This window comes from Xyrauchen texanus, chromosome 46, assembly GCF_025860055.1.
Source record: "Xyrauchen texanus isolate HMW12.3.18 chromosome 46, RBS_HiC_50CHRs, whole genome shotgun sequence".
NCBI lineage: Eukaryota > Metazoa > Chordata > Actinopteri > Cypriniformes > Catostomidae > Xyrauchen > Xyrauchen texanus.
The window spans coordinates 26,625,426-26,648,137 of NC_068321.1; the positions used below are offsets into that span (position 1 = coordinate 26,625,426).

The window sequence follows — 22,712 nt, forward strand, 5'->3', positions numbered from 1 at the left end:
GTTTCGTTTATCGAATTCGTTTAACAGTGATAGTGACAACACAACACAGCTGCACGCAAAACAGAGAACAAAACTTACTAAACATGTCTGAAGAGTTTGTAGTGGAAGAATTGATGCATTTCTATGCCCAGCCTTCATTTAAAAGTTTTTGGACCAGTGCCATTTCATAGTCGACAACAGTTACACGTGTGATCCCGAAAAAAAGAAAATAGCTTTTTACTCAAATTAAGTCAGAAATATAATAATTTGTAATGCAAAATGTTTCTGTATTTATAGGTGTTTACTAGATGTTCTTTATATTATTGGTCGTCATTGGTTGTGACGTCATGGTCATCAGATGCGTTGATTGGTCATGACATATTTTAAATTTGGTGCTGTCGCACTCTGTTTGTAAATGCCTGACGAGTGACTGAAACATTGCTGAATACATTTTGATACTCTTTGCAAGCCAGGATAGTTTTCAGGATTATTTCCATTTTGTTGTCATGTAAAATGTGCTTAGAATGCTTCTGAATTATGTATATATTTACCCCCCCAAAAAAGTGCCATCATTCAATTGTCTTCACTAAAGCAAATAAAAGGCAAAATGTTAACTTGGGTCAACATGCGCAAAGAAAAGCTACAATGAAATGAACAGTGACTGAGACTAACACAGCCAAACATCTACTACTGTGTTCCACAGAAGAAAGTAAGTCTTGGGTTTGAACAACATGAGGGTGAGTAAATGACAGAATTTTCACTTTAGAGTGAACTATCCCTTCAAGGCAAATAAATGACCATTTCAGACGATTTTCTAGCCTAGTGTCAACAAAATGCATTAAAACAAATATCAGAATTGGACATATGTCTTGGATCTTTGTTTTTAATCTTGTTTGATTTGGTTTGGAAATAAAAACATAAAGACATATTGAGCAATCTCCAGTTATTAAAGAGTAAAATATGGTGCAAACAGAGGTTATAAAAAACCTTAGACATTCAAATTCCAACATATCCATGCAAACATGCATTCAAGCACGTGCGCGCACACACACACACACACACACACACACAACCATTCAAATTAAGGCCCCATGAATCAAACTGAGCTCCAGCAAAGTGTTTGTTAATGCAAGTCAAAATGATTCACTAATTGCCATTACAGAAGCTTCATGTTTAAATGAGAGTTGAAAATAAACAAAATAGAACCAATAATAATAAATGCCCAACTTCTAGTTACAGGCACATTTTAGTATTCAAATAAAACAAATTGCCCGGTACAGACGAGTTTAGTTTTAGGACATCAACACATGGCCATTGATTCCTTATAAAATAGACATTTTTAGACTTTTGTTTTTAAATAAACCTCATCTAATAAAATATGTTAAGAAAACAAAACCATACGAGTTGACAAAAAAGCAGCTGTTAAAAAGAGCCGTTCGTTTGTCGTAACCAAGTTCAACGTAGGTTAAAATCCAGCTGGGCGCTTATCGAAACCCAACGAGGAATCTAATATTTCAAAATAAGAGTCTTTTGCCGTCACTTGTCAATATAGATGTATCAATGTCCTCTTTGGCGAGTAAAAAAAGAACCAATCTTTCTAAAAAGTGTCAATATCCCAGGAACCGCCAACTTCCAACTGGATCAACAGGTAAATTAGGATGTGCATATTCTGCAATCACGAAATTTGGGCTGAGTTCGTAGAGTTCGGAAGAAACGTCTAACCTCAATCCAAGAGTCCTCAGCACCATTTCACAAGTTAGATCGAACTCTAAAACATAAAACCAGATTCGGCGACAATAAAATGAACTGTCAGTGAAATTCGACAAACTCTTCAAGACTTTTAGGGATTTGGTCGTGATACAAGATCTTATGTTGTTGAACGGCACGAGCCGCCAGACACTTCAGACTCATCCTCATTTGCGTCTTCAGAAGGATTTCCGAAACGCCAGTCGTACTTTTATCAAGCGGAGTCTTCTTTTGTCTGTTGGTCATGTCTGTATGAGCGCCGGCTTCTACGAGGCTAATAATGATGGCGTGGAGGGTGAGGAAGTCACTGATTGGCCGGTTGTATTGTACTATGAGGTGTAACGGACTATTTCCGTCATGATCAACTGCGTTGACCTCTGCGCCACAGTCTATTAGCAATTTCGTCACTTGTGCGTTGGGGAAACTACACACGTCATTGGTGTGAAAGTCATCTACGGGCGTACTAGAGCTCGCCGCTAGGTGCAGAAGTGAGGACCCCTCTCTGGAGCGCGGATCGAGTCGTATCAGGTCATAGATCTGTTTGTTAATACGCGCTCTTTCCTCTTCGTTGCATTGGGTTTTCGTGGAGATGCAAACCAGGTAGAGGAAGGTAAACACATTGGATTCGTAGTTGTCAGTGGCCCCAGGCAATTCCGCATCTGTGGCGGTCTCCACACGCTCCTTGCTGAGGCGGATCTCCAGGATGCTGGCGCGCAAAACTTGTTCCACGTCCCACGCCTGGACCGGCTCCTTTAAGTGCACCATTTGCGAGAACACTTGCGCAAATCTCAAGAGGTCTTTATGCGTGCTGCGTTTTCCTCGTTGACGTAAGTGCAAGGCATGCAACCACAGCTTGATGCACTGCTCAAAGTCCATGTTGTCAGCGTAGACGGCCCCACGGTATATTATGGGATGTGACACATCGATGTTATCCGCTCCCAGAATTCTTTCGCGAATCATCAGGCCTTCCATGTGTAATGCATTGCGATCGTGCCTAATGGCCTCTAACTCTTGCAAAGTTTGGCATTCCGCCCGTCTTCCGTACGCCTCGACAGGTGCCGAAAACTCCTTGGCGGTGACCCTCTCTGGATCGCGATGTCGTTCCAGCATGGCCAGGTATAAGTAGTGGTAGGTCTTAAGAATGTCGTAATTCTCTCGGTCGTTGGCGAAGGATGCGCCAAGCAGTTCTAGCGCTTCGATACGGCTGGCTACTTCGCAATCCGCATGCGTAAGCAGCAACTCTACGACGTCCGCTTTACAGCTCTCTGCTGCCACCTTGAGGGGCGTCATTCCATGACCGTTAACCGCCATAGCTGCTTGGCATCGTACAAGCTCCTTCACGATGTCCAGATGCCCGGCCTCGGCAGCAAAGTGCAGTGCGGTGGCACCGCAGTGCGCTTTGGCGTTTGGATCCGCGCCACGTTCAAGCAGGAAGAAAACAACATCCGTGTGGCCCTTGTAGGCCGCTATCATCAAACAAGTGTTGTCGTACTTATTGGCAATGCTGATGTCTGCGGTGTGCTCTACGAGGTACCGTACGATGTCCAGTCGTCCATCGAAGCACGCAGCCCTGAGAGGGGTGGAGTTAGTGAGCGTGGTGTGGTTCACGTTGGCGTTGTGCGAGACCAGCAAGCGTACCACCTCGAAATGCCCAGCGCCAGCTGCACACCAAAGAGCTGTGGCTCCATCAATGATATACCTGTAAAAGTGACAATGTAACAATGTAACTGTAATGAAACATAATAAATAACCTTAAAATAAATACTTTATCCAACATGAAAGTTCTGTCATCATTTATTCACTCTCATGCTTGTTTCAAACCCATATGACTTACATTCTTCTGTCCAAGATGCACCCTTTCGATATAACGACATCGATTTAATGCCCAAATATTTTGGATTTTTAAAAAAAGAATTCTAATTGATTTGAACTTTGTGTCAACAATTCTACAAAAATGTATAACTCACCAAATGTGTTTCAAAATAAATAATTTATATCATTACATAAACACACCCATACAAATTGTACGAGTACCTTGTTTTTATAACTATAGGCTACGTCTAATAGTTGATATAAGGATAAATATCAGATTTTTTAATTATTAAATCATTCTTGAATGTCTAAATTGGAACATGTTTCAGTGATAAGTGTGGAAATAATAATTATTCATAATTTATAGTGAAAAACCAACTCAACAAACAAAGTATGTTTAAACCAAGATAGTCTATTTAATTGAATTGTTTAAACTTAATTTAATGTTCCAACTTGTGAATCTGGACATGTTGCAGTAATAGGAAATTCTTTAAAAAGAAGTTTTAAGAATAAGGTTTGCGTTTCCTCGGAATAAGGTTTGCGTTCCCTCACAAATAAGGTTTGCGTTCCCTCACGAATACCTTTTGCGTTCCCAAATAAGGTTTTGCGTTCCCTCACAAATAAGGTTTTGCGTTCCCTCACAAATAAGGTTTTGCGTTCCCTCACAAATAAGTTTTGCGTTCCCTCACAAATAAGTTTTGCGTTCCCTCACAAATAAGGTTTGCGTTCCCTCGGAATAAGGTTTGCGTTGCCTCACAAATACCTTTTGCGTTCCCAAACAAGGTTTTGCGTTCCCTCACAAATAAGGTTTTGCGTTCCCTCAGGATAAGGTTTGCGTTCCCTCAGGATAAGGTTTGCGTTCCCTCACAAATAAGGTTTGCGTTCCCTCAGAATAAGGTTTTGCGTTCCCTCACAAATAAGGTTTGCGTTCCCTCACAAATAAGGTTTGCGTTCCCTCAGAATAAGGTTTGTGTTCCCTCACGAATACCTTTTGCGTTCCCAAATAAGGTTTTGCGTTCCCTCACAAATAAGGTTTTGCGTTCCCTCACAAATAAGGTTTGCGTTCCCTCACAAATAAGGTTTGCGTTCCCTCACGAATATGTTTTGAGTTCCCTCACGAATATGGTTTGAGTTCCCTCACAAATAAGGTTTTGCGTTCCCTCACAAATAAGGTTTGCGTTCCCTCACGAATATGTTTTGAGTTCCTTCACGAATATGTTTTGAGTTCCCTCACGAATACGGTTTGCGTTCCCTCACGAATACCTTTTGCGTTCCCAAATAAGGTTTTGCGTTCCCTCACAAATAAGGTTTTGCGTTCCCTCACAAATAAGGTTTGTGTTCCCTCACAAATAAGGTTTTGCGTTCCCTCACAAATAAGGTTTGCGTTCCCTCACAAATAAGGTTTGCGTTCCCTCAGAATAAGGTTTTGCGTTCCCTCACAAATAAGGTTTTGCGTTCCCTCACAAATAAGGTTTGCGTTCCCTCAGAATAAGGTTTGCGTTCCCTCACGAATACCTTTTGCGTTCCCTCACAAATAAGGTTTGCGTTCCCTCAGAATAAGGTTTGCGTTCCCTCACGAATACCTTTTGCGTTCCCTCACAAATAAGGTTTTCGTTCCCTCACAAATAAGTTTTGCGTTCCCTCACAAATAAGGTTTTGCGTTCCCTCACAAATAAGGTTTTGCGTTCCCTCACAAATAAGGTTTGCGTTCCCTCACAATAAGGTTTTGCGTTCCCTCAGAATAAGGTTTGCGTTCCCTCAGAATAAGGTTTGCGTTCCCTCAGAATAAGGTTTGCTTTCCCTCACAAATAAGGTTTGCGTTCCCTCAGAATAAGGTTTGCATTACCTCTGAATAAGGTTTGCGTTCAGAGGGAATTGCATTTTTTTTTCCATACAATGAAAGTGAATGGTGACTAAGGCTGTCAAACGTTGCCATATTTGGAACATAATGAGAGCGAGTAAATAATGACAGCATTTATTTTATTTATTACTTCATTTTTGGGTGAACTATCCCTTAGGGGTAAAATGTGTATTTAAAAAAAGACTTTGAAGATCACCAAACAGTTTAAACTCACCCGTCAAACCTGACAGTCCCCGTTTGTTCAGTGTCCACCTTGTAATGATCCAAAAGCAGTCGGACGACCTTGTCATGTCCATTCCGAGCAGCAATAATGAGCGGTGTGGATCTCTGTCCGGCCACCTGGGTCACAAACTCCAGCAGGTATCGGGTCTGGACCGTGGAGTGGTTCAGCAGAAGGGCAGCCAGGGTCAGGACTCGCCCCTCACTGGCTGCTTTGTGAACATACCGGGCCAGGGACTCCAACCGGGCCAGAGCCGGTACCTCCACCATCTGTGCAAGATTCGCCCACTGATCTCAGAGCAGATCAACCCGCCTCCCATTAAAAAACACCCACTTGAACTCAGCACCTCATATAGGAAACTGATGGGCACATTCAGTACCACCAACAGACATTATACTGGATCCCACTGGATTATTGAACTTCTAATGTGAACAGGATATAATCTGACTTTCACCCAAATGACCTCAATAGATCACATATGAAACTAATGTTTATCTCACTGTCATTACACTAATTCTCTACAACATTTAATATAAGTAATCTGACTTTTTTTATTTTTCACTTTAATCCGAAAGAGCTATTTACTGCCATTACAAGTAATTACAATGATCGATTAGGCTAAATGAATTTAATCTAATGTTATAATGACAACAAAACTCCTAGCAATATATTTTATAGTTAGTAATACTAGTTTATTTTATGATAACTCCAGGGCTATTACTATAATACGATACGGCATTCATAAGATGTTTAATAGTGTCATATCTACTGTGAAGTTGATTTTACTCTGTATAATTACAGATTAAATGTGGATTTGACTATTAATTCACTATAAATGCGTTATATTTTAATTTCACTTCATAAGAATGGAGTTTACTCGCCCAGATTCTTCATTTTTATGCTGTTTGTTGTTGTTGTTGTTGTTTTATGTTTGAATTTTTTAGATGTACGTCCCTCCGTGTCAATGTTCTCGGAAATAAAAACGGAATAAATCCAGATTTCCTCGTTAAAGTCGAAATTAACCCTTAAATCTGCTCAATGTGTTTGTTTCCTTTCACCTCTGCCAGTGGCGACGCCCGGAAATGAGGTCACGCATTGCGTCGAATGGACTTCCTGCTTTTGTTTCTTTAAAATAAAAGTCCCTCGTGATGCTATCAGAGCTCTTCTACAGATCAGATGATATTTTGAGCACGCAAAAGTGTATTTTGCACGCTGAGTGGGTAGGTGGAGAAAGCAAAATGTAAGATTTCTGAGCAAATTAACATTCAAATATTCATTCAAATATAATTCAAGTACAAAATTGATTTTCCTTTTATAAAAATTAATTTATCTTTGAAAGAAGACACATTGCCTTACAAAGAGTTCAAGTGCTTGCGAAATAAATTTTTATGTGTGCTTAAAATATAATTTTGCACTTACACAAACATTTTGTGCGCTCAATATATCATCTTGCGTGTGCAGAAAATGTTTTGTGTGCTCTAAATATCATCTTGGGCATACAAAATAACTAAGGTGCACTTAATTTTATCTTGTGAATGCAGAAAATGTTTCGTGTCCTCAAAATATTATCTTGTGCGTGCAGAATTTTTTTTGAGCAATCTAAATATCATCTTAGCCTTGCAAAATAACCTTTTGTGCGCTCAATTTCATCTTGCGCGTGCAGAACATTTTTGTGCACCAAAATTATAATTTTGCCCGTGCAGAATTGTGGCACACTATATAACTCTATACAAGGTTAGCAAACCCATGCATAACGCGCTGGTCCCATATTCTATGGGCGGGCCGCGGAACAATGGCGAGGACATACTATAGATATACATAAAAGCGAGGAGACAGATGCTGTTTTTGATGATGCTTCAGTGTGCCGAATAAACAGCTTATAAGTTAATGAATTGATCACCTGTCCGCTAATCTTCAACATGTTTTACAATAAACAATCCTTTTGGGATGAACTTTGAGTGGGATTTACGACGATAAATTGCTTCTTTGTAAGGAAAGTCGCAGATAATTATGCGACAGGCAGGTGTCAGTTTACGGCTCTCACCGTTCATTTGTATGGTATCCGCAAACGGTGACTTACTGTCGTGACGGAAGTCTTATTTTTATTTTTTATTGAAGGATACATTAACAAAAATATAACTCAACATACAAATTACCAGGGGGTAAGAAAGGTTACATTAATAAAAAGAAAGAGAGAAAAAAATACATTCACATATATGGTAAAGCGACAGCAGAAGCACAGTTCTAATCGATTTAGTGTTAGGAGCATATTATGCTACTATTATATTGTTCTAGTTCATTTGAATGTGCATTTATGTATGTGATACTTTGCCAACAGAAACATGAGATTAATAGCATAATACTTTCTACTGTCTTCTCTTTCATAATTATGGAAACCAAATAGCACATGCTAATAAGTAAAATCAAAAACAGATTTAATGTGACGGCTGTGCCTAGAAGGTTACCCCCCGGCATCTTAAGTCTCGCGAGAATGTCATTAGTTCTTATTAATGTTATGATTAAGGCTCGGTTTAGTTGTAGGGTTAAAGGTTGGGGTCGGTTCAGGGGTAGAGGTCGGTATACAGTTTCTGTAGGACTCTAAATCAACACAAAAAACACAGTGTGTTAACATGCAATGCGGCTCTCGCGAGACCTAAGGTAACTGGCGGGTTACCTTCTAGGCACATCCCTAGTTGACCATTCTGCAACTAGGTTTTTACATCAGGATAAACCTCTGATGCTATTCTATGATAATTTAATTGAAGGTTATATCAATTTTCTATTTCCTTAATAATTATACAATGGCTACCATATAATTACGGTTATAAAATCGATTAAAATAATATATATATATATATATATATATATATATATATATATATATATATAAATCATAAAATATGTAGGCCCATATAGACATGGGGAGCTCAGATATATTTTAAAAATAAAGAGGAAATTAGACAATATATGTTGAACTGTCAAGATTTCATGTTTGAGACAAATAGTGAAATCTTCATGAGGTTTTGAAGTGTATTACTAGGAACACACGGTGCTGTATATTCAACAGAAAGCTTAAATTCTGAAACGTTTCACAGAAAGGGAGGGGGTTTGGATTAAAGGTTTATCTGCAAACTAAACCGCAGACACCATCAAAATGCACCGAAGCTTACAAAACATAATCTTTACTGGACTGTGTGTTTGAACCAACATGTTTTATGTATTCCTGTTGTTTATTCAACTGTTCATATCTTGAAAGAGTCACTGTTTTGTTACATTTTATGAATACTCACATGTCAGAAGTCAGGGTAAATGTCCATGGCTCACAGCTCTTCTTCTTGTGTTACAAAGCTACACCGGACACTTCCTGAATTGAGTATTCTGCAACTGTGCAAGCAGGGCATCCTTGAGGGATCAGGGCTCTTACATGGTTTGGTGCAACCACAATAATTGTTGTCCTTTCGTATTTGACCCCTGCCAGCTGAGGTCAGGGGAGAGTCACAGAGATAAATCGCCTCCAGTGTGGACGAACAGCCGAAAACCTTCATGGTGCCACTGAAATGCCATCCATCATGCGCAAGAGACCGAACTCTGCCATGCACGCTGCTTTACTGACCAGGTTTGAAACTCTTGTGTTTTATTTCTCTCCATTTGTACAGCAGATGTTTGATATATTCATTTAAATATAAACCATAAATAACTGTTCAGTTTGGTTTTGTGAGTGCATGAGGGAATCTCACAAAAACATGTCCTGGTCATATTTCACCCTGAAAATAATGTACAAATTAAATTAGGAATTATATTTTGATTGAAGAAAATTAAGCACATTTTATGGGCAATTAATTGTGTCATTACCTTCATGTCAATTTTGGGACATTACCCCACAAATATTCTCATTACTGATACACAAAATGCTATTTATAATAGTATTTATTTAACTTATTTATTTATATTTTAATATATAATATTTTATAATACATTGTATTATATTTAAACAAATATATATATATTAAATATATTTATATTTATTTTTTTCACACCTCAAATTTTAATTTCTATTTTGAATATATATATATATATATATTTGTTTTATATATATATATATATATATATATATATATATATATATATATATATATATATATATATTTCTATATTTTTTTAACAAATAATCATATATAAAACGTATATATTATATACTTATATACTTAAAAAAATGCACTTATAGTTATATATATTTTAACATATATTTATTTAAATAATAATATTTATTAAAATGTACATTGAAGCACATTTCCATCCAAAAATTCTGCTTAATATTATACAAAAAATACAATTAAATAAATTACTGCTGTAATGCAAAATTTTACTTATAGTAATATTTATTCAAACGTATTTTTATTAATATTTTAATTCATATTTTTTTAATAATATTTAATAAAACTTGTATTTCTCATATTTGTTATGCAATAATAATAATAATAATAATAATTCTCATCACTATAATAAAATGTTTTATGTATGGAAATACTTTCTTTAACCTATATTTATTAAAAAATATATATATTTATTAAAACCTATATTTACTTATACATTATACTCATATTTTAATTTGATTATTTGAATTACTCAGAACGGATATACAGTAATTTGTGACTATATTACAGTAAAACAATTGCAGTATTTCTGTATTAAGGGGGAAGTTGTAGTTCACACTAAATACAGTAGCCTAATTGTAAAAATGAAAAGAGAAGAAAAAAATAATAATATATAATATAAATATATTTTAAAGATTTGCTTTGGGATGAATCCACCTTAGAATCACATTGAACAGCCAAAAGCCCCTTTGAAGGCTCCCGAAGCGCCCTGCAGCAGATATTTGTTGGGGATTTGAGAGCAACACATGAGAAGAGATTAAAGCGTGTTTCACACAGCGGCCCATAAGACTCCCTTTTTACTTAGTATGCATCCTAAACTCTTAGTATACTTCAGTTGCACTTTTTATTGACACTATTGCTATGACTCATGTTTAATGTCCTGCAGAACAGCACATGCTGTATGTGTTCTGTATTATCCTGTGATACGTGTCGTGTCAACAGACAGATGTGGAGGGAGACGGACTCCTGCCTGAAGAACGCTCCGTTTCATTTGGACCTCTGGGGCTCTTTCACGGTACAGAACTGGCTGCTGGACGTTGGCAGGCCTGTTGTCATGGTAACAAAACAGCTTAAGTATAAAGCATCACATCAGTTTGATGAAATACACAAACTTAACATAAAAATAACTGTTTAGATTCAATATAAATAAATAAGACAGTCACACAGGGATTTTATTGGAATGTTTTATATTACTATAATTATTATTATTGTTTTTAGTGTAAATTATCAGGTTATTTCACCAAAAATATTTAAGGTAATTTATACTTTTTATTTAATTTATTATTTATTTATTTGTACTTAATTTACTACTTTTTTACTGCAAAATTACAGGTATTGTCTTGTTAAAACTAATCAAGTTTTTCACCGTATATAACTTAATTAATGCAATTAAATAATTGTTTAAGATGCGTCGGGAGGGACTTTTGGGAACATATTTTTTATTATTTTAACTAAATTATCAGGTGAATCTTACTTTTTATTTACAAGCGTATGCATTTAACAATATTTCACTGTTGGTACATCAAATGTTTGGTTAAAATGAATGTAGAATTTTACAAGAAATTAAAATTAATTCATACTTTTAACTTTTTAATGCATTACTTAAATAATCTTTACTTAAATTACAGTATTTCACTGCAAAATTACATGCATTGTCTAATTATACATAATAAAGTTTTTCACCGTATACAACTTATAATTAAATAATTGTATAAGATGCATCAGGAGGACTTTTGGGAACATAGTTTTTATTGTTTTTACTGTAAATTATCAGGTAAATCACACTTTTTACTTATAAACATGTGCATTTAACAATATTTCACTGTCAGTGCATGACATGTCAACTTACAATGAACCACTTAACAGGCTTTCACAGTATTTTTACATTATGCGTAATCATTTTAAGTGTTGTGTTTTTAAGAATGGGCCATTTGTGATGTTTGTTTGTGTTTCTCTAGATCTTTTGCCCAATGGAGTGGCTTCCTCTGAACAAACCCACCGCTGGCGATTACCTCCACATGCTGTACATCATCACTACTCCCTTCCTGTTGCTCAAGGTTACTCCGACAGTATATTATGGACTATCATCAGGTCTAGTTCTCGAAAACATACGTATGGTACTTTAACTTTAAGAAACAAACATGCAAATGTCTAGTGGAATATGTAAACTTGATGCATAATGGGCGTTCCAGTTCTGTTGGGCTGTAAGTGTACATGGTGCTCTGATGTGGCCTCATTATTCCATTTAAAATGCAATTCAGAAGCACGTGATATTTATAGCCTGTTACAGCTCGGTATCATTGAAATGATGCATTACCGTAACTTGCTCATAATAAGCGACGCTGACCTTCACATCAGAGGAATATTTCTTCTGAATGAAACAAAATAGCATTTCTTGGGTGAATTGATGGTTCATCTCCGTCTCAATGAACTACGGCTGGTTTATGATTCATGACATGGATTTCATGCATCAAGAAAATGACCAACAACTAATAAGAACATCTAAAAATGTTCTCAGTTCTGTGTTGAAGAGATGATTTTGGAGTTGAATAAGCAGCGATTTTCGAGATTTTTAACATTGTTTTCTGGATGCATTAATTGTTTGAGGTCTAAATTATTTTCCTAGTCTCTTAAAAATCAAGGTGTAACTAAAATAAAAAAAAATATATATATATATATTTATATATACATTAGCCTATTTTTAAGATTTACGCATTTCAATTGCATAACAAAAGTCCTTCAGATTGAATCATTGTGTAATCTTTAACAAAATTAAGTTAATAAAACTTAAAATATTGAGTTTTTTTATATTATTTTGTGAAAGATTCAGTTTAATTTTATGGAATTTTGTAAATTAAAGCTAAATTTAATTAACAAACTGATGGAGTGCGTACTCCAGGTAGGGAAGGAGGTATTGTCCCAAGTGAAGGAGTTCATGTACCTCGGGGTCTTGTTCATGAGTGAGGGGACAATGGAGCGGGAGGTTGGACGGAGAATCGGGGCAGCGGGGGCGGTATTGCACTCGCTCTATCGCACCGTTGTCACGAAAAGAGAGCTGAGCTGGAAGGCAAAGCTCTCGATCTACCGGTCAATTTTTGTTCCTACCCTCACCTATGGTCATGAAGGCTGGGTCATGACCGAAAGAACTAGGTTGCGAGTACAAGCGGCCGAAATGGGTTTCCTCAGAAGGGTGGTGGGCTTCTCCCTTAGAGATAGGGTGAGGAGCTCAGTCATCCGTGAGGAGCTCGGAGTAGAGCCGCTGCTCCTTTGCGTCGAAAGGTGTCAGTTGAGGTGGTTTGGGCATCTGGTAAGGATGCCCCTTGGCCGCCTCCCTAGGGATGTGTTTCAGGCATATCCAGCTGGTAGGAGGCCTCGGGGAAGACCCAGGATTAGGTGGAGAGATTACATCTCCACACTGGTCTGGGAACGCCTCGGGGTCCCCCAGTCAGAGCTGGTTAATGTGGCTCGGGATAGGGAAGTTTGGGGCCCCCTGCTGGAGCAGCTGCCCCCGCGACCCCCCTTCGGATAAGCGGTTGAAGATTGTCATTATTGTCAATAAAAATTTTAACAATATAGATTATGATCAGTTCTGAGACTATCAGCCTAAGAAACATAATAATAATTCATCCTAGTGTACAAATAAATAGTACAAACAAATAAAACCTAATAATTGCACATAAGAACTAATTACACATGCAAACACAACAATGACTAAAGGTTTGCATAGCATGCAAACATGATTTTAGTCATGAGATTTCACACAATGAGTTTCATTCTGTGTCATTTGAGTCATCATTGAGTCTGTGTCATGTATTTGGCGCCATCTCCTGGTGGCCATATGTAACATTGTGCTTCCTGTGGATTATCTAATGATCTATACATCTGATTATCTTGTGTGGACTCGTTTGAAAGCTCATAGAGCGAAGCCCGAAGACCTTACCTCGCTCTGCGGTCTACCTGTGTATCATTACATTTGTGATGGGGGCCAGTATACACCTGGTCGGGGACTCAATCAACCATCGGCTGCTGCTCAGTGGATACCAGCTACACCTGTCCGTCAGAGAGAATCCGATCATGAGGAACATCAAACCACAAACCCTGGTACCTGTTGAGTGCACTTAACCACTGGGAAAAAAACATGCTAATACTCTTTAAGCATATTCAGTACATGTGAGAATATTTCTGTTTTCTGTCAGATCGACTCTTTTGACCTGCTGCACTTTTATGATGAGAGTTTGGGACATTGTATGTGGTAAGCTGTAAAATATTCTATATACTTCCAGCACTGAATTATGAATATAACAAGGAATCAAGTTTACGTTGATATTTTGGGATATACAGTAAGTTCATTGAACTATGAAAACATATTGTGAATTCAGTCCAAAGAGAGCATTTATTGAAACTTTATATTGAAAATATAACAACATACAAACGATTAAAATCTTTCATGTCTTTATTGAACACAACATTTTCATTAATCGTTCACAGTGATGTGGAGAAGTATGTGAACCCCTAGGCTAAAGACGTCAACAAAATGTAATTAGAGTCAGGAGTTGGCAAACCTGGCATCTAATTAATGAAACGAGATTGGAGGTGTGGGTTAGAGCTACTTTGACTTATAAAAAGCACACTTTGCTATTCACAAGAAGCATCTGCTGACGTGGACCAAGATCTCAGATGACCTACGATCAAGAATGGTTGCTTTGCATAAAGCTGGAAAGGGTTACAAAGTTATCTGGAAGAGTTTAGATATTCATCTGTCCACAGTTAGACAAACTGTCTATAAATGGAGATGATTTAGTACTATAGGCACTCTCACTAGAAGTGCCCGTTAGATATTCATCTGTCCACAGTTAGACAAACTGTCTATAAATGGAGGTGATTTAGTACTATAGGTACTCTCACTAGAAGTGCCCATTAGATATTCATCTGTCCACAGTTAGACAAACTGTCTATAAATGGAGGTGATTTAGTACTATAGGTACTCTCACTAGAAGTGCCCGTTAGATATTCATCTGTCCACAGTTAGACAAACTGTCTATAAATGGAGGTGATTTAGTACTATAGGTACTCTCACTAGAAGTGGCCGTTAGATATTCATCTGTCCACAGTTAGACAAACTGTTTATAAATGGAGATGATTTAGTACTATATGTACTCTCACTAGAAGTGGCCGTTAGATATTCATCTGTCCACAGTTAGACAAACTGTTTATAAATGGAGATGATTTAGTACTATATGTACTCTCTCTAGAAGTGGCCGTTAGATATTCATCTGTCCACAGTTAGACAAACTGTCTATAAATGGAGATGATTTAGTACTATAGGTACTCTCACTAGAAGTGGCCGTCCTGCCAAGATGACTCAAAGGGAACACCGCAGAATGCTCTATGAGGTGAAAATTAACCCAAGAGTGACAGATAAAGACTTGAAGGAATCATTGGAACTGGTTAACATCTCTGTTCATGAGTCGACTGTACAGGAAACATTAAACAGGTATGGTGTCCATGGCAGGACATCATGAAGGAAGCAGCTGCTTTCCAACAAAAACATGGCTGCATGACTTGACACTGCACAACACTACTGGGTAATGGTGGACTGATGAAAATAATGTTGAAATGTTTGGGAAGAACACGCAGCACTACATATGGCATAAAAAGGGCATTGCATACCAACATGAAAACATCATCCTAACGGTGAAGTACAGTGGAGGGAGCATCATGATTTGGGGCTGCTTTGCTGCTTCGGGGCCTGGACCACTTGCCATCATCGAGGGAAAAATGAATTCCCAAGTTCATCAAGATATCCTACAGGATAATGTCAGGGTGGCAGTGCCAGCTGAAACTCAGTAAAAATGTGGTGATGCAACAGGACAATGACCCTAAACATCAAAGTAAATCCACTACAGAATGGCTCCCAAAAAAGAAAATCCACCTTTTGGAGTGTCCCAGTCAGAGCCAGACCTTAACCCAATAGAGATGCTGTGGAATGACCTCAAGAGAGCCGTTCACACCAGACATCTTAAGAATATGTCTGAACTGAAGCAGTTCTGTGAGGAAGAATGATCCCAAATTACTTCTGAATGTTGTGCAGGTTTGATCCGCATCTACCGGAAAGGCTTGATTGAGGTTATTGCTCCTAAAGGAGGATCGACCAGTTATTAAATCCAAGGGTTCACTTACTTTTTCCACATCACTATGAATTTTTAATGAGATGTGTTCAATAAAGACATGAAAGATTATAATTGTTTGTGTGTTGTTAGCTTAAGCACATTGTGTTTGTCTATACTTGAGACTTTGATAAAAATTAGATCACATTTAATGACCAATTAATGAAGAAAACCAGCTTCCAAAGGGTTCACATACTTTTTCTTGCCACTGTATGTATATATATATATATATATATACATACATACAGAGTATTGAAAGTATACTCTCACAGAAAATGTGTTATGAATTTATATCTATATAGCTATATCTATATTAAATAGGCTTAAATGTAATGGTGTAGTTGAGGTTACCTCATGGATCTGTCCTTTTTGTTTCTTGTTTTACAGGTGTGTTCCACTATTTCTCATCTTATTCCTCTATTTCACTGGCTGTTTCACTATTGTCAAAGAAGAGAGGATGATGCCCTTCTCTGCTTGGCTTCTATTGGGTCCTAGTACCCTTTATTACTGGTCAGTTTATCCCTAGGGTCAACAGAGTAATCGTAGAGTAAAGCCCCTGTAATACCAGCATCTGTTCTCTCCAAATCCTCAGCGACTCCCTGACCTGTTCTTCAACAGCAGCTCCTTGATTCATTATTCATCACAGTAAAACTCAACTCTCCATCCCAGCAGAATAATTTATAACATCAGCTCTTAAAGACGGACAGCGGTCGTATCGTGTGTTGTGCTGCTGTGACCGTATGCCGCGAAGGGTTAAAAAAGTGAGCTCCGATGTCAGGTGTAAACATTGTTTCCAGAGTGTGTTTACACTTGAACACCAACTCATGCCAGGTCACTGCCAGGCATTTACTTTCATTGCTTATTATAGACTTTGATGATAATGTTAGAGAATAGATTAATGATTAATTAAAGCCATAAAGGCACTTGAGGCAGTGGGTTACACGGATTAAACAGGAAAGTTGGCGTTCAAATTCCCTTAAATGTGGTAAAATCGCTATTATATTGTGGCAACAGAAATATGATATAGATATTCAATTAATAGTTTCTTTTATAAATAAATGGTTAGTTCACCAAAACTAAAAAATCATTGTTGGCATTTACTCAAAAAATTTGTGGCACTATTTTACTTCTATGTAGCAACGTATTTCCATTTCAGCCACCTATGTGACGTGAGCTGAAAAAGTAGTTTTTCTGGCCTAAAAGTGTCTGGGCAGCAAAAACCATAAGTCTTAGTGATGCTAAATTTGGCAGAATGGTCCCAAATCCCCCCAACTACTCAGGTTCACACACGCACACCCATCCGACCCTAAGTGGCGCTATAATACACTTTTTTATGTTTTCGCCAAGATCTCTGCAACCGCATGGGCTAGAATTAAATATTATATGTATGTAGCAACGTCTCCTAAACCCTTTGTCTGATTTGCACAACATTTGGCATGTATGTTCTAGACACCCTAGACACAAAATGTTATTCAAATAATTGTAATTTGTTAAATTGTTCAGAAGATATATGTTGATGAGTGCATTTGGGCCCCGGCCAAAACATTCTTTGGCTTGTATCTTCTAAACGATATAACGAATCAAAATTATTTTGATAACATAATGTCACGAGGGTCTCCAGATGATACATGGGAAATTTCGTGTGAATCGGACTTACGGTCTAGGAGTAATTAGAGTACGTGTAATGAAATGACTTCGCCTCTGACAGGTCTGTTCTTTCAAATTTGGCAAATTTGGTCATTTTTTCCACTTTTTCAAACTGCTTGCACCCCAATAATTTGCTGCTTTTGGCAACATTTCCCTACATACATTAAATGCAAACTCATTGCATTTATAAATACTTAAAAAATGTAATTTAAAAACTGGTCATTGCTGATTTAAACTGCACATTGTTTGCTAATCCTCAGGTATCTCGTGACGGAAGGACAAATCTTCATCCCGTTTATTTTCACATTTTTTGCCATGATGGCTACTGTTGTGCACCAGAAACGAAAAGGATTAATTCTGGACAGTAACGGACTCTTCCTGCTGTACAGTTTTGCAGTATCTCTCGTGTTAGTAACCATCTGGGTCGCGTGTCTGTGGAACGACAAGGTGTTACAAAAGAAATATCCAGGAGTGATGTACATACCAGAGCCGTGGGCCCTTTATACACTACACCTTAGAGACAAACATAGGACATTTACAGACTGAGAACATACAGTCTTCCATGGAGGTTAAATAATCAACATAATGGACCAGCACCACTGGTCAACTTGTCAAATATGTTTCTTTAATGACAAACATGAACAATTATTTTACATTGAATTATTTGCATATAACTGAAACAAACATTTCCTATTAAACTCTCCATGTAATATCCAATTATATCTTTATCTTAATAATTGTATTCTGCATTTTGTATTTTACACCATTCCATTCTATTATTATAATACTGTTCTATTCTTTTTATTTGTCAACAAACAATTCTCTTCAAAACATTAGGTTTTGATTTACTAGGTATTGTTAACACAAATAAAAATACATGTCAGTCTCTGCCAAGGTTATATGAGATTTCAATCATTTTAATTTCTCTTTGGTGACATTGTTTGTCTACAATACAAAAATAAGGGGGGGTACTTCAATAGACAGTTCACATGATGTTACACTTGCACTGATTCCTACTACTCTAGACTCAAGCTTCATAAAACAGCAAAATAGCACATTGTGTTTTATTCAGTACAGTTGTATGTGGAGTAGCAATATACCCAGACAGCAGTGGTATCCGGCTGAACTCGGGGGTGCAGCGGCTCAGACTATGAGCACAGGTCAGGGGCTGTTCAATCAGACGAAACACAACAGACTGGAACAGAACACGGGGATCTCCAGAAATGTCCAAGTTGAACATCTTTCCTGGCAAAGCATTTAAACAACTCATTGCTTAATCTGAGAAATGCTTAGCAGGACGCAACGGCCAAAGGCCTCCACCAAGGGGCTGTTCACACCGAACGCTTTTGCAACCATCCATTTGTTTTTCTATGGAAACATGCGTTCCTGGAGGCCCCCTTACACATTTTGTATATCTCCCTTTTCTGACACAAGCAATTCAGGTCCTGCAGTCTCCACTAATGAGCTGATGAGTGGAATCAGGTGTGTTTAATTAAGGAGATATCCAAAATGTGTGGTGTTGGGGGCCTCCAGGACCAGAGTTTGGAAACACTGCTAGACGAACCATATTACATTTGTGTTAGTTTATTCAGCATCTCGCGCAGGAGCGTTGTTTTTAGATGCTGTTGTCGGGGGTCTGGGTAGCTCAGCGATAATTGACGTTGACTATCTCACCTGGAGTTCGCTAGTTCGACTCCAGGGTGTGCTGAGTGACTCCAGTCAGGTCTCCTAAACAACCAAATTGGCCCGGTTGCTAGGGAGGGTAGAGTCACATGGGGTAACCTCCTCGTGGTCACTATAATGTGGCTCTCACTCTCGGTGGGGTGTGTGGTGAGTTGTGCGTGGATGCCGCAGAGAATAGCGTGAAACCTCCACAAGCGCTACATCTCCGCGGTAATGCGCTCAACAAGTCACGTGATAAAATGCGCGGATTGACGGTCTCAGATGTGGAGGCAACTGAGATTCGTCCTCCGCCACCCAGATTGAGGTGAGTCACTACAGCACCATGAGGAGTTAGAGCGCATTGGGAATTGGGTATTCCAAATTGTGGAGTAAAGGGGAGGGGAAAAAAATTGCAAATATGACGGTTACAGTGAGACACTTAAAATGGAAGTGAATGGGGGCCAATTGGAGGGTTTAAAGGAGGATCGAGTCAAAATTAGTTTTTATGTCAATCAATATTATGCCACAAATGCTGTCGATGAGCTTAACTTGCATTGAACCCGGAATATTCCTTTAAGTTATCGAGTGGATTGTCCCCCTAAACTTTCAACCATCAGGTCAAATCAACAGTGTAAAGTTGTTAAAATAACTTTAAATCTATAGGAGTGAGCTGATGAAGCTTAACAATAACAATTCCAAACACTAGTGCCAAATATATCCAGATAAGGACAATGTACGCAGGGAGATATTTTATAGAGTTGCCGTAGAAGAAAAGCAGACCAACCAAAGTACCACACTTGACTTCATAAATGCCTTTTTATTAGGAGGAAGAGACACTTAAAGTGACATTATATGAGCTAACACCTGATACAGGTAATGCAATGAAACTAAACTTAGCACAAATGGAATGGAAATGAATTAAATGTAAACACTCTGGAATAAATAGAACTCTTTTTGGAACGCTGCTTTGCCTGTCTGAGATAAGAGCGGCGAGTTGGACTTCTCCACGTTTCTCAGCGTGATGCACCGGCTTATCCAGAAGGAGAACCCGTGGGTTGAGATCATGCAGGTGCTGAAGATGATGGACCAAAAGAAACAAGGCTTCATCATTGAGTCTGAGCTCAAAGCCAAGCTCATGGGACTTGGAGAACGACTCACAGATGAAGAAGGTGAATCTGAATCTAGTCTCACTTTAGTCGACATTTGGCTATCAGCATGAAGTCTGATCCACATTAAAGTTTATTCTGACCAAGAACCGCCCACTTAGACAGGAAGAGACCATCTGATTGACATGCAAAGTGACTAACAACAGTTTGTTTAGTTTTTATGTGCCGGGGCGGGATTATCTGAAATAGAGTATGCCACATAGATAGTCAGCGGATCCTTTAAAAGTAGTCAAATGTCTTTAATTCACTTTTCAGAATGCTAATTAACGCCTCTAACGCCCTTAGAGGACAGGGCGGAATATTGTTTTTTTTTCTCGAGTTCGAATCCAGGGCGTACTGAGTGACTCCAGCCAGGTCTCCTTAGCAACCAAATTGGCCCGGTTGCTAGGGAGGGATGAGTCACATGGGGTAACCTCCTCGTGGTCGCTATAATGTGGTTCTCTCTCTCGGTGGGGCGTGTGGTGAGTTGTGAGTGGATGCCGCGGAGAATAGCGTGAAGCCTCCACACGCGCTACGTCTCCATGGTAACGAGCTCAACAAGTCACGTGATAAGATGCGAGGATTGACGGTCTCAGACGCGGAGGCAACTGAGATTCGTCCTCCGCCACCCAGAGTCACTACGCCATCACGAGGAGTTTGAGCGCATTGGGAATTGGGCGTTCCAAATTGAACTGTGCTTGTTTATATCACTGGAGCTTGACCGGGAATGGACTACATAATAGGATGCAGATGCTGGAATAATGGGAGAAGAACTCCAGAAATAAATTACACTTGGTCCAGCCAATTTGCGTGCTGTGCACACAGTTTCGCCAAACCCACTTGCACCTGGACTTATACCAAAATACCAAACCCTCATAGCCATGCCCATTGACTTGCCCTTATGACTTCAGGCATAGCGCTGCGCTTTAAAACAGGGCCCTTCAATTTCCTTCTCTTGTAGATACCCTGCCAAAATAATAATAGGAAATTTGTTTGAATCACTGAACAGGAGGGTTGTTCCGTGATTGGTGAAACAAATAGCCAAACCCACTTGCAGGGGCGGCAGTTGCTCAGACGGTAGAGCGAGTCGGCTGCTAATCACAGGGTTGGCGGTTCGATTCCCGGCCCACATGACTCCACATGCCGAAGTGTCCTTGGGCAAGACACTGTACCCCAAGTTGCTCCCAACGGCAGGCTAGCACCTTACATAGCAGCTCTGCCGCCATTGGTGTATGAATGTGTGTGAATGGGTGAATATGACGTGGTGAAAAGCACTTTGAAAACCGCTAAAGTTAAAAAGGTGCAGACCATTTTGGCAACCTGATATTAGGGTTGTCAATTAAGCAGAGATTCTAAATTTTTACCTGGAAACGTGTCCTTTGTCCACAAGAGGGCGCAATAAATACATAAACCATACAGCAACATTATATTATTGCAAAGAACATTCCTGGCTGTTAAAAAAGCATTACATTTTCAATTTCTGTCTGTTCTAAAGTATAAAACACTGATCATTTAACAGACGTAACTCAGAACAGCATGAGTAAGGTACAGTTCTGCTCGAGGATATCTAGTGTACTTGCTATGAAGTGCCTCAAACAAAACTATAAATATCTTTAAGAGGTTTGATGTAAAATGCATTGACCAGTTCTTCCTCAGATTTGCTCGATCAATCAGTTCATTATCAAATAAACACGGCTTAAGAATTCAATATCGTTCTAATTCCTTTTACGTTATAACGTTTCTTTATTTCTCAAAATCGTTCAAAATCTTCAAAATTGATTTTCAATCCCAGATTCCAGAACTTTTATCGTTTAACTTCTCGTATAATGTAATTAATGACTTTTTTGTAGTTAAATCACAATGTTTTCCAGTTCTTCTCCTTCTCTTCACAGTGAATGAATCCAGCGTGGCGTCTGATGGACGAATCGATTATGAGGCGTTTATAAAGACGGTGAACAAACCAGAATTCCAGAACTTCCCTGTTTCTGCAAGAATCCCGTCGGACCGGTTGTGGTGCATCTGTCATAATTCATTAGTGGAATGCCGTTCCGACTGTTTCCAAAAGAGAAAACTGATATTACAGCCTCTAAATCATCTTAAAACCGCAAAATATGAAATAACTTCACAACTATGACCCTATTTTACTGATAATCCACCTGCCGAATCATTCAATCATTAACTAACCCTGAGACTGTTTTAGAAGTAGCCAGATGTGTCTTTGTGAACTCTATTTTTAAAGGTTTCTTATTTAGTCAGTGGTTTAACTGTCCAGATAATTCAAAGTCTCGTTCATTTATCGTAACAGGAGTTGTGTTTTAA

General features: G+C 38.5%; 3 protein-coding genes across 3 annotated transcripts; 2 read left to right on the forward strand and 1 right to left on the reverse strand.

Annotated features, from left to right (window-relative positions):
• Positions 1 to 898: 898 nt before the first annotated feature.
• On the reverse strand, positions 899 to 6,684 carry fem1b (fem-1 homolog b). Its single transcript, XM_052119585.1, has 2 exons — positions 5,613 to 6,684; positions 899 to 3,424 (listed from the first exon to the last, which is right to left on the reverse strand). The coding sequence occupies exons 1-2, from the start codon at positions 5,885 to 5,887 to the stop codon at positions 1,789 to 1,791; spliced, it is 1,911 nt and encodes a 636-aa protein (XP_051975545.1). The 5' UTR covers positions 5,888 to 6,684; the 3' UTR covers positions 899 to 1,788.
• A 1,015-nt stretch (positions 6,685 to 7,699) lies between these two features.
• Positions 7,700 to 18,148, forward strand: cln6b (CLN6 transmembrane ER protein b). The gene is made up of 8 exons (XM_052119610.1): positions 7,700 to 7,780; positions 8,967 to 9,234; positions 10,715 to 10,829; positions 11,731 to 11,829; positions 13,685 to 13,873; positions 13,969 to 14,024; positions 16,327 to 16,449; positions 17,847 to 18,148. Exons 2-8 carry the CDS (start codon positions 9,176 to 9,178, stop codon positions 18,130 to 18,132), a joined length of 927 nt encoding a protein of 308 aa, XP_051975570.1. The 5' UTR covers positions 7,700 to 7,780; positions 8,967 to 9,175; the 3' UTR covers positions 18,133 to 18,148.
• A 519-nt stretch (positions 18,149 to 18,667) lies between these two features.
• On the forward strand, positions 18,668 to 22,712 carry calml4b (calmodulin-like 4b). Its single transcript, XM_052119765.1, has 4 exons — positions 18,668 to 18,746; positions 20,229 to 20,417; positions 22,286 to 22,406; positions 22,646 to 22,712. The coding sequence occupies exons 1-4, from the start codon at positions 18,668 to 18,670 to the stop codon at positions 22,710 to 22,712; spliced, it is 456 nt and encodes a 151-aa protein (XP_051975725.1).